The sequence below is a fragment of the Chelonoidis abingdonii genome, chromosome 1, assembly GCF_003597395.2.
Source record: "Chelonoidis abingdonii isolate Lonesome George chromosome 1, CheloAbing_2.0, whole genome shotgun sequence".
NCBI classification, from domain to species: Eukaryota; Metazoa; Chordata; order Testudines; family Testudinidae; genus Chelonoidis; species Chelonoidis abingdonii.
Genome location: NC_133769.1, coordinates 70427132 through 70443486, shown reverse-complemented (window position 1 = coordinate 70443486; position 16355 = coordinate 70427132). Strand labels below are relative to the sequence as shown.

The 16355-nt window shown below is 39.6% G+C and overlaps 2 protein-coding genes across 4 annotated transcripts in view; both read left to right on the top strand.

Annotated features, from left to right (window-relative positions):
• PTPRR (protein tyrosine phosphatase receptor type R) overlaps window positions 1-6383 on the top strand; it is a 231716-nt gene extending 225333 nt beyond the window's left edge. For all 3 annotated transcript variants that reach the window (XM_032803819.1, XM_075059923.1, XM_032803820.2), the window contains one exon: window positions 5146-6383. In XM_032803819.1, coding sequence (XP_032659710.1) covers window positions 5146-5239 — 94 coding nt within the window. In that variant the 3' untranslated portion in view covers window positions 5240-6383. The remainder of the gene's footprint in view (window positions 1-5145) is intronic.
• An 811-nt stretch (window positions 6384-7194) lies between these two features.
• Window positions 7195-16355, top strand: part of PTPRB (protein tyrosine phosphatase receptor type B) — an 89020-nt gene continuing 79859 nt past the window's right edge. The window contains exons 1-2 of the mRNA XM_032803812.2: window positions 7195-7263; window positions 8540-8932. Of these exons, the coding sequence (XP_032659703.1) occupies window positions 7209-7263; window positions 8540-8932 (448 nt within the window). The 5' untranslated portion in view covers window positions 7195-7208. The remainder of the gene's footprint in view (window positions 7264-8539; window positions 8933-16355) is intronic.

The window sequence follows — 16355 nt, the reverse complement described above, 5'->3', positions numbered from 1 at the left end:
CAATCCTGGTTTGCCACATTCCGATCTGATATATGTGTCTGTTAACCTCATAGAACAGAAATACTCTGCCTCCTTGTAGGATAAGTCCTACATCCTACACTCTATCTAAAAAACGGTCACAGTTGGGTAAGAAATATACAAATGTCAGGACTTACAAGGTTTCACCATTCTTAAAGGTGAATTGAAGTGTTTAAATTACTAAATTATTAACATAACTCATAAGATAATTTAAAAATTATGGAAAACTATGTCTGAGATTTTCAGAAGCACCCAGAGTTGCCTAATTCTCCTCCTACTGATGCCAAAGTGAGTTTTTCTATGGACTTCAATGGGAACACAGTTAGATCAACACAGAATGCTTCTGAAAATCTCACACTACATTTTTAACCAGAATATTCTGAAAAGTTCTTTCCTTTTTTACTTTTCTGTCAGGACTTGAATTTGAGGTTCTATGTTTCTCTTGCAAGAGTTTCCTACATCTCTAACATCAAAAGTCGAGAGTTAAACTGTGTTAGGTACTAATCTGTGTTAGGTGCTAATGATAAAGACCACAGCTGCTTTAGGTGTTAGTACTGTAATCAATTCTGGGTACTATTAAAAAAAAAAACAATGAGGAGTCCTTGTGGTGCCTTAGAGACTAACAAATTTATTTGGGTATAAGCTTTTGTGGGCTAAAACCCACTGCATCAGATGCAGTCAGTTTTAGCCCATGAAAGCTTATGCCCAAATAAATTTGTTAGTCTCTAAGGTGCCACAAGGACTCCTCATACAGACTAACAGGGCTATCATTCAGAAACCTTTCTTGGTGCTATGTGTCTTCTCCCTTAATTCAGGTCCTGGCAGAAAAGTAAAAAACAAAATAGCTTTTCAAATATTTTTGTTAAAAATTTGTTTGTAATTTTATGGCAATATTTGTATTGTGTTGATAATTTCAGAATTTTAACAAGTTTTGTGGGCAGATTCTCTCATGATCTGTGGCTATTTTATGTTGCAGAGTTGGTCTAAAAAGGGCCTTAACTGGCACAATGCTGCCCAAAAGATTCCCTCAGTGTAGGAGGATCCTCTGGTGGTGGAGAGCCAGATTGTGGGGGGGACTATAGGCACCCCGTAGCAGTCACCTTTCTCCAGCCACCCAGCTCTGAAGGCGGCAGTGCCACTGCCAGCAGCAGCGCAGGAATAAGCCCAGATGAGGAGCTGAGGGGCCCAAGAGCAGCCCCCGACCTGTGTCTCCACCCGCTGGGTCGCACTGCCCAGGGAAGGTTGGAGGGTCTGGGATTCCCCACAGCTGCCTGGACTGACCTGCTCTGGCATGAGCTTCTGGTCCCAACCCCACAGTCGCTGCTCCCCAAGGTCTCTGCTGACCCCCGAGCCAGGTCCCTCCACCCTGATGGCTGTTACTAGCTGCGAGCAGTCGAAGGGCAGTGGGAGCTGAGGAACAGCTGCAGTCCTGGCTGGGTGGGGGAGAGGAGGAGGCAGGGCCAGGACTTAGGAGGCACCGGAAGAAGGGTCTTGTGGCAAGGGGGGACACAGCCCTGTGTGTACAGCCCTGGGAGAGGAAAGCAAAATATTCTTTCCCACGATATTCCGTTTGCATTTTTAAACAAACAGACTCATTTCAACAGTATTTGTGCCCCCATTCGGTAACTATTCCAGTGGAACAAACTTTTTTTTCAAGAATATTGGCAAAATATATATATCAAATGTTAAGCTTATATATTCTCTGAAAACAAATGTTACTGCAGAACACACCAATACTACTGCAGATTTGGAATTTAAAACAACAAATTGTGAGATTTAATTTTTTACACCCAAATATGCAATTTGAAAGATACTCAGCTCTTGGGTTAGTTACATAAATCATCCAATCAGAGAACTTGGAATAATGCCACCTAATACGCATAGCTCCCACACAAAGAGACAAAGCAGGAATGGCAAATATTCCCAATGAATTGTTTATAAATGATCTGCATACCAGCAGTTATTTGCTGAAGAAATCTGTGGATAGTTTTTCAATAATCAATAAAGCTGGCAATTTCACTAATTGGGTGCAAATAATTCACAAACAGAAAAATTAGTCTCTTGAGCTAGATAATTATGCAGATAATATAGTATCTCAGTGGCTCCCAAGTCAAAAAGAAATAGTAGCAATCTCTCTTTCTTCTACTCCAGCTTGTCGGAGAAGTAGCTTGATTAGTAGGGCTGTGTCTGTGTTTGGTGTATGTGAGACATATGGTCATTCTTAGCTCTTGTGGGAGTGAGTTCCATAGTCTAGGGCCAGTTCTTGTGAAAATTCTGTCTGCCACTTACAAGCCTCCCCCTACTGTAAAGCAGCATCATGAATCCAGTGGAACGTAGCTGTTGTGGGAGTTCATGGTCACTAAGGAAGAGATGATCATATAAGTAGCTAGGGTCAATGGAGGGCTCAGAATATCAGCCAAGAGACCTTGAAATGTGCTTTATGTTCAGTGGGGAGCCAGTGCAGAGACAGAAGCCCTAGGATGGTGTACTTATAGCAGTCTCTGTTGCTAAGCAGATGGGCTGCTGCATTTTGTGCCAGCTAGAGCTTTTCAGGCTACGTGGCTTCATTATTAGGAATAATGGATAGCAATAATCAAGCTTGGAGGTCACAAGTGTGTGGCTCACAGTGGCCAAACCTGAACCTGTTATGGAGCTGAGTCTCCTTGCCAGTTGCAGCTGGTTATTTGGCCATCCAATAGCAATGAGGAAACCAAAAGGACCTCAAAGTTGTAAACCAACAAAGAGATCTAAATAAGAGAAGGTATTTGTTAAATAAATTGGTTTCAAATTTCTTTGCCCATCTCTGCCTATCAGCTGTCTTTTTGTTTGTTTGTTTTGTGTAGAAAAATCATAGTTTATTTTAAAATGTGTTAACCTGTTAGTTTCTCTGGCCTAGCAGGCCTTGTATTAAGAGAGGCAGATACTGTACTCCATGTGATGCAAACCTCTCACTGAAATCAACTAGTTCAACAAAGGGTTGGCAAAAGCAGTTTAAAGTGTATGTTGCAATGCATATTCCTTTCCTCCCAGGCCATATCCTCCCTCCCAGACAGACACACATATCAACTCCAAGTAGCGGCTTGGTGCAAGTGGGGGAAGGGAGGTGAGGGTGTGTCTGTAATGGCCAAGTTGTTTAACACCCTGAAGTTGCAATAGCCCTTACTGCTTATGGGTCCCAACTCTGTGAGGGGCACTGGCCGATGGACCTCAGTGGTGACAGAAAGAGCCTTAGTTTCATTTTCTATCTGAAAGACAACACTGGTAATGCAGTACAGCCTCAGCTAGTACTCCACTAGTACAGCACCCCCTTACCACTGTGCTCACATTCAATACTGATCTGAACTTAGGTTCCACTGTGGGATTTCATCCCAATATCTGGCCTGAAACCAGTGCCACCAACTGAGTTATCACACAGCTGTACTGGTGTAGGTAACTGATCCAAATGGACTGCACTGAACACTTTTTTATGTTCAAGTTTAGCTAAGTTTCATTGCTGGCGCTGAAATGAGTCACTGCTGTAAAATTTCTTCTGTGTCTGCTGTTTAGACAGGATGCATTGTAGGCGTTAGAAAGAGGAGAGGAAGAGCTGCTCTCTGTTCATGTGATCTAAGGGTCACCATAGGTTACATTTTTAGGATATGAAGAGGAATGAAATCTGTGTTCTCTTGCCCTTATTCATGCTGAGTAGTACCTCACTCCTCCAACAGCCCCAATAAAATCAATAGGGTTAGTCTGGGAGAATGGAACTCAACATGTATAAAGGGTATCAGAATCTGCCCCAAGTGACTGAGTTTTTTATGACATATCTAATCTTAGTTGTGCTTAAAATACAGCTTATAAAGTGCTTCATAGTAATTCCCCATAATTGGTGTGGGGTTTCAAATTTGGATTTTAACAGCTTAGCTGCTGGCTATATAGTTCCCTATAGTTCTTATACCTGTTGTGTCAGAATTGGATATTCATGATGTAATAACAAGTAGGGCTGTCAAGCGATTAAAAAAATTAATAATCATTAATTAAATTATTTAAAAAAATCATGATTAATTTCACGATTAATCATGCTGTTAAATAATAGAATACCATTTATTGAAATATTTTTGGATGTTTTCTACATTTTCAAATATATTGATTTCAATTAAGACTCAGAATACAGCGTACAGTGCACACTTTATATTTATTTTTATTACAAATATTTACACTGTAAAAAACAAAAGAAATCATATTTTTCAATTCACCTAATACAAGTACTGTAGTGCAATCTCTTTATCGTGAAAGTTGAACTTACAAATTATAGAATTATGTACAAAAATAACTGCATTCAAAAACAGAACAATGTAAAACTTTAGAGCCTACAAGTCCACTCAGTCCTACCTCTTGTTCAGCCAATCGCTAAGACAAACAAGTTTGTTTACCTTAGCAGGAGATAATGCTGCCTGCTTCTTGTTTACAATGTCACCTGAAAGTAAGAACAGGTGTTTGCATGGCACTGTTGTAGCCAGCGTCACAAGATATTTACGTGCCAGATGCACTAAAGATTGATATGTCCCTTCATTCTTCAACCACCATTCCAGAGAACATGCTGATGACAAGTTGTGCTCGATAACAATCCAAAGCAGCACGGCCCAATGCATGTTCATTTTTAGTATCTTAGTCAGATGCCACCAGCAGAAGTTTGATTTTCTTTTTTGGTGGTTTGGGTTCTGTAGTTTCTGCATACGAATATTGCTCTTTTAAGTCTTCAGAAAGCATGTTCCACACCTCGTCCCTCTCAGATTTTGGAAGGCACTTCAGATACTTAAACGTTGGGTCAAGTATTGTAGCTGTCTTTAGAAATCTCACATTGGTAACTTGTTTGCGTTTTGTCAAATCTGTAGTGAAAGTGTTCTTAAAATGAACATGTGCTGGGTCATCATCCAAGACTGCTATAACATGAAATATATGGCAGAATGCAGGTAAAACAGAGGAGACAGACAATTCTCCCCCAAGGAGTTCAATCACAAATTATTTAATGCATTTTTTTTTAACAAGTGTTATCATCATGGAAGCACATCCTCTGGTTCTTAGCAGCAGAGCAGATTGTTTGATTGTTAAGAAATAAGGTTTCATTCTATCGTACTTTCTTTTCAGAGGTGGAATGATTCAGACCAGTGAACAATATGAATTTGTGCACCATGCACTGAGTTTGTATGAAAGCAGACTTTCTGCAGAAGCTGTCCAATGAAACCATGAAGGGTGATCAGAATGTCGATCTCTTGAGGTAATTTGTTTCATTACCTACCAGCAACTTCTTCAAGGAGTTTACTGCAGTGGATGCTTTGAAGCCAACTTGTGAAAGGATAGTGGATGGTTTGTCAAAATATAAAGATTGCCAGACCTTTACTGTATATGAATGTATTGTAAGCTTCCCAAAAATGATTTTTAAAGAAGGTACTGTACTGATGCTACATGTGGATTTCACATATATATAGCTAAAAGGTGGATTTATTTCTGTAATAACAGTATCTGCTATACAGATATGTATGTATGGTATGTACTACTGCTGCAGTCAGATGGAAACTGGAACTTCTACAGGAGAAATGTTTTTCTAAGTGTATAAATGCTTTAACATTTGCCAACTCTGTCTTGTGAATGGACTGTCGGCTGTTAAACTGTACCTGTTAAGTGCTATTACCTATTATGTGGTGAGCTTATTTCTTGGCCACATAAGACTCTTGCTGCTGATGTTGCAAGTGATCAATTATGGATTTAAGGAGAAGAAAGTCCTTTTGTTTTTGAAACTGTTCAAAAGCAGTTATATCTTTTATATGGAAATATCTGTTCTTCCTACTATTAGCTATTTAATGTGTATTTACAGTAGGTCCTATAAAGCAGTTACAGAGCACAACCTCTGTTATTCAGTGTATATGTATGTATTTACTCTGTACTGTTGATTGTACTCTATGCTGTTAGAAGCTGCTTCTGCTCCTGACCTGAATCCAGTGTATTTGTAAATTGTATAAGTCATTTTACTTTTAAAAGAAACTTTGTAGCATATATTAAATAGTAAGGATTTTAAATATGTTTCTGTCTTTTACTAAGAGGGGATTTTTTGCATATGTTGTCTACATGCTGTATCTCTTCTGTTAAGAAATGGATGCCTTTGGAAATATGAGCTCTTCTGTAACAGGAACAAAAAATAGTTGTACAAAAAATTCTGCTATGAATGTTTCCATATATTTCTGCACAGATTTGCTCTTTAAAAGAAATGTGAATCTAGCATAACTACTTACAACGCTAGGAGGTCTGCATCCAGGATAAAATCAGTTTTTAATTCAATGATGTTGACTTTGCTTCATACTGACAATAAACTACATTGATACAAAATAGTTAATGAATCTGGAGTTTTTTTGTGTACAGTAATTAACCATTACTATTATTATAATATCACAATAAGGCAAATGTAGCCCAATCTGCTCTAGTTAATTTCATGCTGTCTTCTGACCATTTGAAGGGTCAAATCATTGAGGCCTTTATTCAGCTTTTAGTTAAGGCAAATTCTCACTGTATGTAGGCAAAATGGATCAGATGATGTTGAACTAAAGTCAACATCACTTGATCCTATAATGGGAGCGTACATGTGTAAGGACTTAGTAAAGAACTCAGAGATTTGCACTCCCACCATGTATGGTTTTCAGAACTCATAAAGAGGAGTTGGAAGTAGTATTTAATAACAACATTTCATTACAGAAACTGTGTATGGTGTTTACTGGATAGCATGGTATGTGTTTATTCAGCACAATCCAAATCACCTACAGACATGTAATGTTTCATGAACAGTCAATTACGTGAAATTACAATCCCTTTTCCTTATATTTTTAGTCTAATATGTTGTTCAGATGTTGAAACATCTTTTTGTTAGTGTGTGAGGCTTGGTAGTTTCAAAATCTATCCTTTTTGCTTGTATTTTTCCAAAATAAATCAGAGTTAGTAAACTCTGAAAATCATATGAAGGGACAAAGTGGTATAAAATCCCCCAAAACTATTGAATAGAAGGAAGTGCTCGTCACTGACTTTTCCCCCTGTGAAGGCACATTTCCTTCCTAGCCTTCGCTTCACTTATCTGAGGTGGTGATTTTCTGTGTGTATGTGTGTGGTTTTTTGTTTTTTTGTTTTTTTCTTAAAGAGAAGCATGGGGAGTTGTTAGATGGAAAATGGATCCTTTATTTCATGTCCTGATTTTCACCTGCCTGGCCTTCAAGATCTCAGGTAAGTGCATCTCCCGGGTTCCCCCCTCCGTTCCCGTTCTCATTCTGTCACTAACCAGGGCTCCCAAGGGTTGCTTGAAACTTATTCAGTGCTGTGAAAATAGAACCACTTCTCAGCCTGAGTTTATACAAGATGGATCAGGGGGAAGGGCAGGGCCAACAAAGCCAGTACTGTTTAGATTTCTCTCCGAAGGAAAATAAACTCTCTCTCCTTTAATGTTGTATATACATCATTTTTTTAAAAAGATCTCTGACTAGACAATCCAATGGCTGAGCCCTGAGCCAGGTTTCTCTGAGGAGAGATTCAGATTACTTATTAAGGCTTTGTGAAACAAAAGCAGAAGCTTCTTGGGGCACTTAGTTAGAACAAAACCTTATGTCCTGCACCATAAGAAAGGGGGAATGAAAAAACAAGGAAATCATATGAATTGTTTTTAAATGGTTTTGTTTATCTAGTGGAGCTTGAAGCTTTGACTAAATAAATGACTTTTTAAAAAAAAAATTTAAGTGATACTGAGATTGATTTTGAACCATCCAATTCTATTCTCTGTAACAAGAGGGAATTTGGGGCTGGGGGAGTTTGATTTCAGTGAATGATTTTTTTTCTGTTCATTTCAATTTTGGATGTATACATTTAAGCTGGGATGATAAAAGAATCAATCCAATCTGTAGTGGGATGGTTACAAAATAACAAGAAGAAGAGTCAATATATTTGGGAGTATAAGCTACACAGAGTTCATATCAGTCAAAAGCCCCCATTCTTTGTAAAAGGTAAATGAAACATAGCCCTGGAGAGGCAAATAGATTTTGGAAAGTCCCCTTTTCTATCTCTCCTTCCCCCTCTAAATATTATGATTTCCTTTAAAAAAAATCAATGTGCAGTCATAAACAGTGGATTTAATTTGTGGTGACAGTAAGGAAGGCTAATGGATCTCTGTGTATTTGAAGAGGAAGGAGAGGGTTTTTCAGAAATGAGCTGAAAGTCAATGGCCCCCTTGATATCCTTTTAATTCAAGTTTGATTTCTTTTGTTTTTATGTAGACAATCAAGGTGAACTTTACCAAAAAGAGTTTGTTGCATTCTTGCCCTTTGCAGTTCCCAGACCAAACAATTGTGATTTTTGTGGCTTTTAAAATAATTTCTGCCGGTTCAGATCAGAAAAACTGAGATAAACCAAAAGAGAGAGAAAAAAAGAGGTTTATTTTTAAGTCATCGTGATTTATTTTTTAAGGGCCACATGTGATTTGTTGTATTTTGATGAGTTTTTCATCTTCCAGAAGGGTTTCTGATTATCCATGTCCAGAAACAGCAATGTCTTGTTGGAGGGAAAACAGCATGTGTGGGCAAGTGCAATCTGACTGATCCAAACCAGCAGTGGAGGTGGACAGAGAATGAGAAGCTGCTCCATGTTAGGTCTGGCCAGTGTTTGGGCATCTCCAAGTCCTCTGCTGCATCATCCCGCAGCATCTTCATAGACTGTCCTCAGGCACCCAGTTGGATCTTCCACAACACAGAAGGGCTCCTCCAGGTGGCAAACAGCTCTCTCTTTCTCACAAAACAAGGCCCGAGGGTAATGATCAAGAAGGGTAGAAAATACCCTCATAGCTGGAAGCAAATAGATGTCGACGACAAGGGGAAAACTGCCTTTGAAAATCTGTGCCCACACAAAGGTGAGCTTATCCTTTCAGGCAGTGTCCTGGGAGCTATGCTAACAATCCTGTCTCTGTTGCGCACACTCACATTTTAAGGACTATGACTTTGCTCATGGGAGGTTAATTTAAAGGATTGTTCAGAATCCAAAATCAGAATGCCTTAAAAAGACTAGCTTTAAGACAGCCATGATAGCTGCCTTTCTAACATTCAATGTTTTTGATAGCTTGAGTGATATTTTCAGACTGGGTGTTCCCTTTTCTGTTTCATTTTTGGGCCCAAATCTTTATGTATAAGGCTTAATCCACCAGACTCTCATGCTATTTACTTCCCAAAAAAAGAAGAATATAATTTTTGCTGCTGCTTTGATGTACTTTACACCAATGTGAAATTATTCAGATCCTCCTCTTCATCCACTTTATCATACATATGCAGATTTCAAAAATCTACCAAAAGGGGCACAGAATCATCTGAAAATGGGATAGATACAGTACAACCTCACTGATAACCTGAATGCTTGTTCCCAATGAACAAAGAGCCTACACATTCTGCTGTTTATGCAGCAGTATCACTATACCAATACGGGGAATATTCCCTGTAACCAACACAAAATCCTCAGTATAGTGAACTGAACCCAAACCTATGGAAATACAGGCGATAAGGGTTTAAGATGTATATGTCTGTGTGTACCTCTGTATGCGGTATGTGTTTAAATACAGCTATAATATAAAATGTGGCTAGAAAGGGCCTGAATGTTGTTTAATAATCTAAATTAACAGCTCTTTCTTTGTTATTTGAGATCACAGTAGCACTTTTCAGGATTGTCCTGTGCTATGATTTAGCAGTGCACTGAAGTAAATCATAATGACCCTAGCTAGCTAGCTCTTTATTACAAAGACAATAAGCTGCATCACATGTGATTTATTCCATCTTTTAAAAAATTGCTTTAAAATTTATACACGAATGTGTCATGTGACCATCTGATGTTTTTTAGGAAGTTTAAAACAAAATGAGTGAGTCATTATAAGACTTTTTTGTCAGTTATCCTTATTTTTGTAATCTATTTTACATTACATGTTTTGGGCCTGATTCACATCTGATTTACCATTTTTAATAAGATTAGGCCTAATCCTACAACAATTTACATACATTTACTCAAAGCAGTGGGACTGTTCACCTGAGTATGTCATGAAGATGAATGTTTATGGAATCAGGGCCACAGTAAGGATGTAAAATAGATCGAGAGGACACGTAGTATGTTGTTGTGAGTGTCTACAGAATGCACATGGGAGCTAAAATAGAAGAAGGAAAAGGGGTTGGCTGGTGGGTAATTTGATATTGTCACTTGAGTCCACATTCCAGCTTTGAAACCGTATTTCATGAGCATTCTCTTTAAAAAAAATACAAGCATATTTGAAGTACAATATATGACACTGAAATGCATTTTGGGGGCTCTGTTGTGCCTTCCATTTTTAAGCAGATGTCCTCATTGACTTTGTGGAGTTCTGCTGAAAAATCAGTAGTACAATAGGTCTCAGTTATCATTTTCGTCGGATGACTACAAATTTCCAAGCATTCAACAGGCACTAACACCATGTGTTTATAATGTCATAACAAGGACTGTAAAGGAGTAGACTTAAGCACAGAATGTTGCAACTTTCTTCATAAAAGTATAAAACACTGAATATTATAGAAAAAAATCATAATGCTATTTGTCCCAGACATAAAGTCTAACTCTGGCCAAAACTTTTCAACTTGGATGCCTAAATTTAGGTTCCATGTTTAGACACCTAAACAAATGGGCTGATTGTCAGAGGTGCTGAGCACCTGCATCTGACATTGACAACAATGGAAGCTGTGCATGATCAGCAGCTTTCATTTGTTTACATGTCTAAATATAGATATAGAATGATAGCTTTAGGGACTCGAGTTGGAAAATGTTGGCTTTTTATTTTATTCAGGTAAAATTACGCAGTAAGTACTGCATAATGTCTTCAGAATTGGAATGGATGCAAATTATTCTACTCTGGTAGTGCTCTATTTTAATATAAGTACTCTTTGCTTTTATGGTAGTTACCATGCACTGAAGAATAGTGAAGTTTTGGCAAAGGAAAAAAAAGTCTTGCAAAAAAAGAAAACCAGGCTGAATCTCTGCCCAAACATCTAACTAAATTTGAGATGGGACATGCTCCAAACCCAAGAAGTGCAACTATCTCTGTAACAGGCCTAATCCAAACATCAAATATGAACATCCTGAACTTTGGGAAAGTTTGAATTCAGATTTCAATTTCAAATCTGACTTCTTACAAGTGTTGGGATACAGAATTTTGGTTCTAGAGCACATATGGTCTCTAGAGTACATATGACTCTTTGTGAAGGTCAGGATCAGTTTGGATAAGTGTCCCATCCCTAACCAGTCAGAAGTGACTTCTTAATCCAACACAGGCCTTTCCTTCTTTTGCCATCTCACAAAATCCATGACTGAGTTTCAATGAGTCTGGCAGTTGGTTGGATCAAATTCCATAATCAAGGGGCCAGTCTTGCAAGGTGCTATGTGTCCCCATGAGATGCTAAGTATCTTAAACTCCCACTCAAGTCAGTAAGAGTTGAGGGCACAGCCTCTTGCAGGATGAACCTCAAATCTCTAAGGTCTTCTTTTCAAGGTCAAAAACACAATTCTGGGGCACATTGATCCATGGAAGGCTCACATGATTGTGAAATTTCAAGACAGCTTCCAGTGTTGTTAGATCTACTGAGTTTACACTATGAACTTGAGATACAATAAGCAAAGTGGGTACAGGAAACTAGCAGCCTGTTGGATTCAGAACAGCACTAGAACTAGGAGCTAGGAGGAGTAGGGGAGTGTGTGAAAAGGCCCAAAACAGAGAGAATGATCGGGAAAGGGATTGCACTTGAAGGAATAGAGGCTATGAACCATGATCAGGGAGCAAATTGGGGGATTTGGGAGGAAGGGAAAGATGGCATTAGGAGTAGGATCTTTTTGTGTGAAACAAAAACTGCTGTTCGAAATGTATCAGTTAGAAGTGTTTCTCAAGTCCAAGATGGAAACTCTAGGGAGTAGGGTGGAGAGAACCCACAGAATAGCCAATAAGCTAGTGGTTAGGGCACTCAGCTGGGCTGTAGGGTGTGCTGGTTCAAGTCCAAACTCTACTTGATTTAGAGCAGGGACTTGAACCTTGGTCTTCCACATCCCAGTATTGGCCATTCTGAGGTGAGTCTCTCACAATCTTTGCTGTTGGACCTCTTTCATTTTGCATAAATAAGTAAATATTAATCAGCCCAGAGAGAAACAAACACTTCCCAGGACCCTTGGGATGTGGGAGTCAGAGGTTCAAGTCCCTGCTCTGCTAACTCTCGCATTCCAGGAGTGCTCTAACCCCTGGGCTATTGGCTATTCTGGCATGGGTATCTTCTCTCTGGTTTTTAGGGAAAAGTTTCAAAGGGCCTTGGTTTCATCCACACATGGAATGAAACCAAATTTCAAAACCATTTTTTCCAGAAATTGAGTTCTTGTCCAGCTAGCCTTAGTATGGAGAGTAAATATAGCATATGCAGAAGTGGGGGACAGCAAGAGAAGAGCTCAAATATTTGGTTTAAGTGTATATATTTCAGGGGATCTATTTTGATATTTGTGTCTCACTAATCTACTGGGAACAAGACTACAATGTTGCTGGGTTTCCTGAGTCTTGCATGACTTACAAATGGAAATATGGGAGACTGAGGTATCACAAAAGCTCACACTCTGGCTCCACAACAGCTGTGTACATGATTTTCAAGTGGCACTATTATAGAATTGCACCAAAACTTTATGTCCTGTAGATTATTTGGTAGTTATGAGATTTGGTAGCTGCTCGGTGAGAAAGGTGAAAGGTAATTACTACCACAGAGGAAATAGCCAAAATAATTGTCCACAGATAATTTTAGGGCCAGTACCATTGTGATCTGTGGATGGTTGACAAATGAGAAAAGAATGTTAAACTGGTCAGACGCTTTGTGATTATTCACTCAGTTCTAGTAATCACCATGTAGCCTATATTCTGGTTTAGAAGACAGTAATATTACATTACCCCCCTCCATGGTACTGACATAGACCTATCCTGCTGTTCTTACTGCAGCAAACACTCCCACATTTTTCCTAGGAGTAAAAACTTCAGGCCTGAGCCCAATCTAAATACAGCACTTACACGGTAAAGATAAAATGGATTTATCATGTGTTGAGTACCTTAGTGCAGCATTTCTCAAATGCAGCCACCAGGAGGTTCTCTTGTGGCCACAGCCTCCTGGGCCGTGATGGGGAGGAGGGGGTGAGAGCGCAAAGCAGCAGCACCTCCCCAGGTGCCACCAGGAGTGGTAGGGCCCTACCCGACTCTGGAGAGATACAAGCAGCCAGTGATTTCCCCACCTTCCTGGAGTCAGTGGGGTTGGGCTTCAGGTCTCAGGTGGCAGGCTCCAGCCACGGAGCTTCGGGCTCTGTCCCTAAGCCCTGTCCCCTGGGCGTGCGCTTTGGGCTCCATTCCCTGGCTGCGTGGTGATGGACTCTGGCCCCAAACTCACCCCCCATCACCTCTGCCCCCCTGCTGCCTCCCTCAGTGCCCCATTGCCCTTGGCCCCTGCTGCCTCTGTACCCACCTCCCCATCAAGGGCTTAATTTGTCCCCGGGCTTTCTGGGGCTGAGTGAGTCTTCTGTGAGAAGTGATATTTGTGTGTTTGTTAGTATCACTTTTCACAGCACCGCTTAGTAGCTAGCAAATCTAAAAATAAAAAGCAACCAAAAAAAGCAAAAGAAACAATAAGAAAGAGACAAGAATGTTAAAGCACCTTATTTGTGTTTCTATTTTCTTTAGATCCCCTAAAGAATAGAGACAACTGTACACTATTTTTACTACTGAGTCTGCAAAAAAACCTACATAGATACATTATAATTTGGACACATTATCTGTGCATATTTATTTGTTTTTTCTAATATTAATTAAATATTTTGGGAAAATGGTCACAGCAGCCGCCAGCAAGAGTTGGTGGCCGCACTCTGAGGCCACCAAAAAATTTGTTGAGAGAACCCCTGCCTTAGTGTGCTCAGCTCCTCAAAGACACAGAACAAGAGGTGGGGAAATGTGCACCAAATACATCATTATATCCTCAGTCTGTTTAGTCTGCAACTTCAGCTAGACAAAACAGAGGATATAACAAATAAGAAAAATGACTCATTGTCAGCTGCTCTTGGTGCAGTCTGTCTAAGGGACTCAGTTTTTCCTAACTGGTCCCTTTCAATTCAACTAATCCATAAATTCTTAGCTTCAACTCCAGAGTTTGCCATCTCCTTTTGGGCTTCTTAGATGCAGCCTGAATTGGAGCTAGCTGACCCTCTGCTGTCCCAGGCTTTTCTATCTCCCTTTCCTTCTCTGTTCACCCTCATTTATAGATGGGCTTGTTTTCCTTATTGGTCACAGCTGTGAGTCCATGTCTCTGTGATGGGACATTTCGGCAGCTGTGCAGGGGGAGTGATCAGCCTGATTGCCTGTAAGTCGGAGGCACTCTCATCTCCCTTCTGCCTTTGCTCAGTGTGGGATTTGCTAAACCCCATTACACTGTACACTTTGACATTCAGCCTGTTAGCACCAACATTTCTTGTTTCCATTTTCCCCATTCCCTTCCACTTGATCTGCTCCTTTTCACCATCTGTCCCTCATCCAGACCCTCCCCTCTAAAACAGTACCCTTCTGCACACCTCTTGTGCTCCTGTCCTCTTTTTCTGTCTCAAACATTGGACTGAGTCTTGGAGGATTACATGATGAGGAGATTAAAGCCAAAAGGGCTTGATCCTGCACCCTTTAAAGTCAATGGTAAACCTCGTATTGACTTCAAAGGGGTAGGATCAGCCAGCTAGCCAGAAGAAGCACTCAATAATCTCCAACATCTAATGTGGAGGGTTCATTGTGAGAAGGGCCCTCTTAGATTCTCCTGCCTCTTTCTTGGAGTCTCTATAGTTGCAGCTATTTCTCTTCCAAATAGAGGTCTCATCTCAAGGATTTTTTGTTGGTTTAAAATGTAGGTTAATCTGAAAATAGAAGTGATAGAAAGCATTTTTCCATGTGCTAGCCACCTTCTTGCCAAGGCTGTCAGAACAATGCTTTTCTGGTCCATCAAAATTCCAGTGGCCCAGACTTTCACCACTGTCTACAAGGTACTTAGCATCCACCATCCAAAGCAGTTGGAGCTCCTGGTCAGCACAAGTGAGAAGGTAAAGGTTCCCCCTTCAGCCTAACTGTAGCATACAGATTTTTTGGTTTACAAATTAGTGTATGTTAGAGCTGGTCAAAAAAATGATGAAACATTTTTACATGCATACAAAAATTCAAAAGTTTTCACATAATATTTTTGTCAAAATTTCAAAGAATTTCAACCAGCTTTACAGTATGCCTTTAACAAAGCAATATGATGCAACATGCACTGAACATGAAACAAATGGTGTCTGACAAATGGTTTGAATTAGAAAAGTTTTTTTAAGATATTTAGAAAAATATATAATCTTTAGTATAAAATTATCAGTTTTTTACATAAAAACTTAAAAAACACCCTGCACGTTTTCATTTTAAAAACTATGATTTCCAGCTAAAGAACACCGCATTATTTCACTTGCTTTTTGTTTAACCTGAGTTCCTAAAATCAAATAAATCAACCACCATCCCTCCATAAGAGCATTAAGGACAAAGTATTTCCAAAACAATTACTACATATCTTGGATGGCTAAAGCCACTTGGCTTTCATCTTCGTGCATTTTAAGGCTATCCAAAATACCCTATAATCACCTGAAAATATTCTGCTTCTCATGTCTCATTGCTTAAGTAAAGAGTACCGGTACTTGCATTATATATGTGCACTTTTAAAGAAACTATTGTCCATCTTTATGATCTTAAAACCTCTAGGTCTCTCCTGAACACTCACCGACAAACACTATATATATAATGACTTCATCGTTGAAGTCATTATAATAACTGTATCTTTGAAAACTCATGGTCCTGGATGACTGGAAAAAGACTAATGTAGTGCCCATCTTTTAAAAAGGGAAGAAGGAGGATCCGGGAAACTACAGGCCAGTCAGTCTCACCTCAAACCCTGGAAAAATCATGGACCAGGTCCTCAGGAATCAATTTTGAAGCACTTAGAGGAGAGGAAAGTGATCAGGAACAGTCAGCATGGATTCGCCAAGGGCAAGTCATGCCTGACTAACCTAATTGGCTTTTATGATGAGATAACTGGCTCTGAGCATAAGGAGAAAGCAGTGGATGTGTTATTCCTTGACTTTAGCAAAGCTTTTGATACGGTCTCCCACAGTATTCTTGCTAGCAAGTTAAAGAAGTATGGGCTGGATGAATGGACTATAAGGTGGATAGAAAGCTGGCTAGATCATCAGGCTCAACGGGT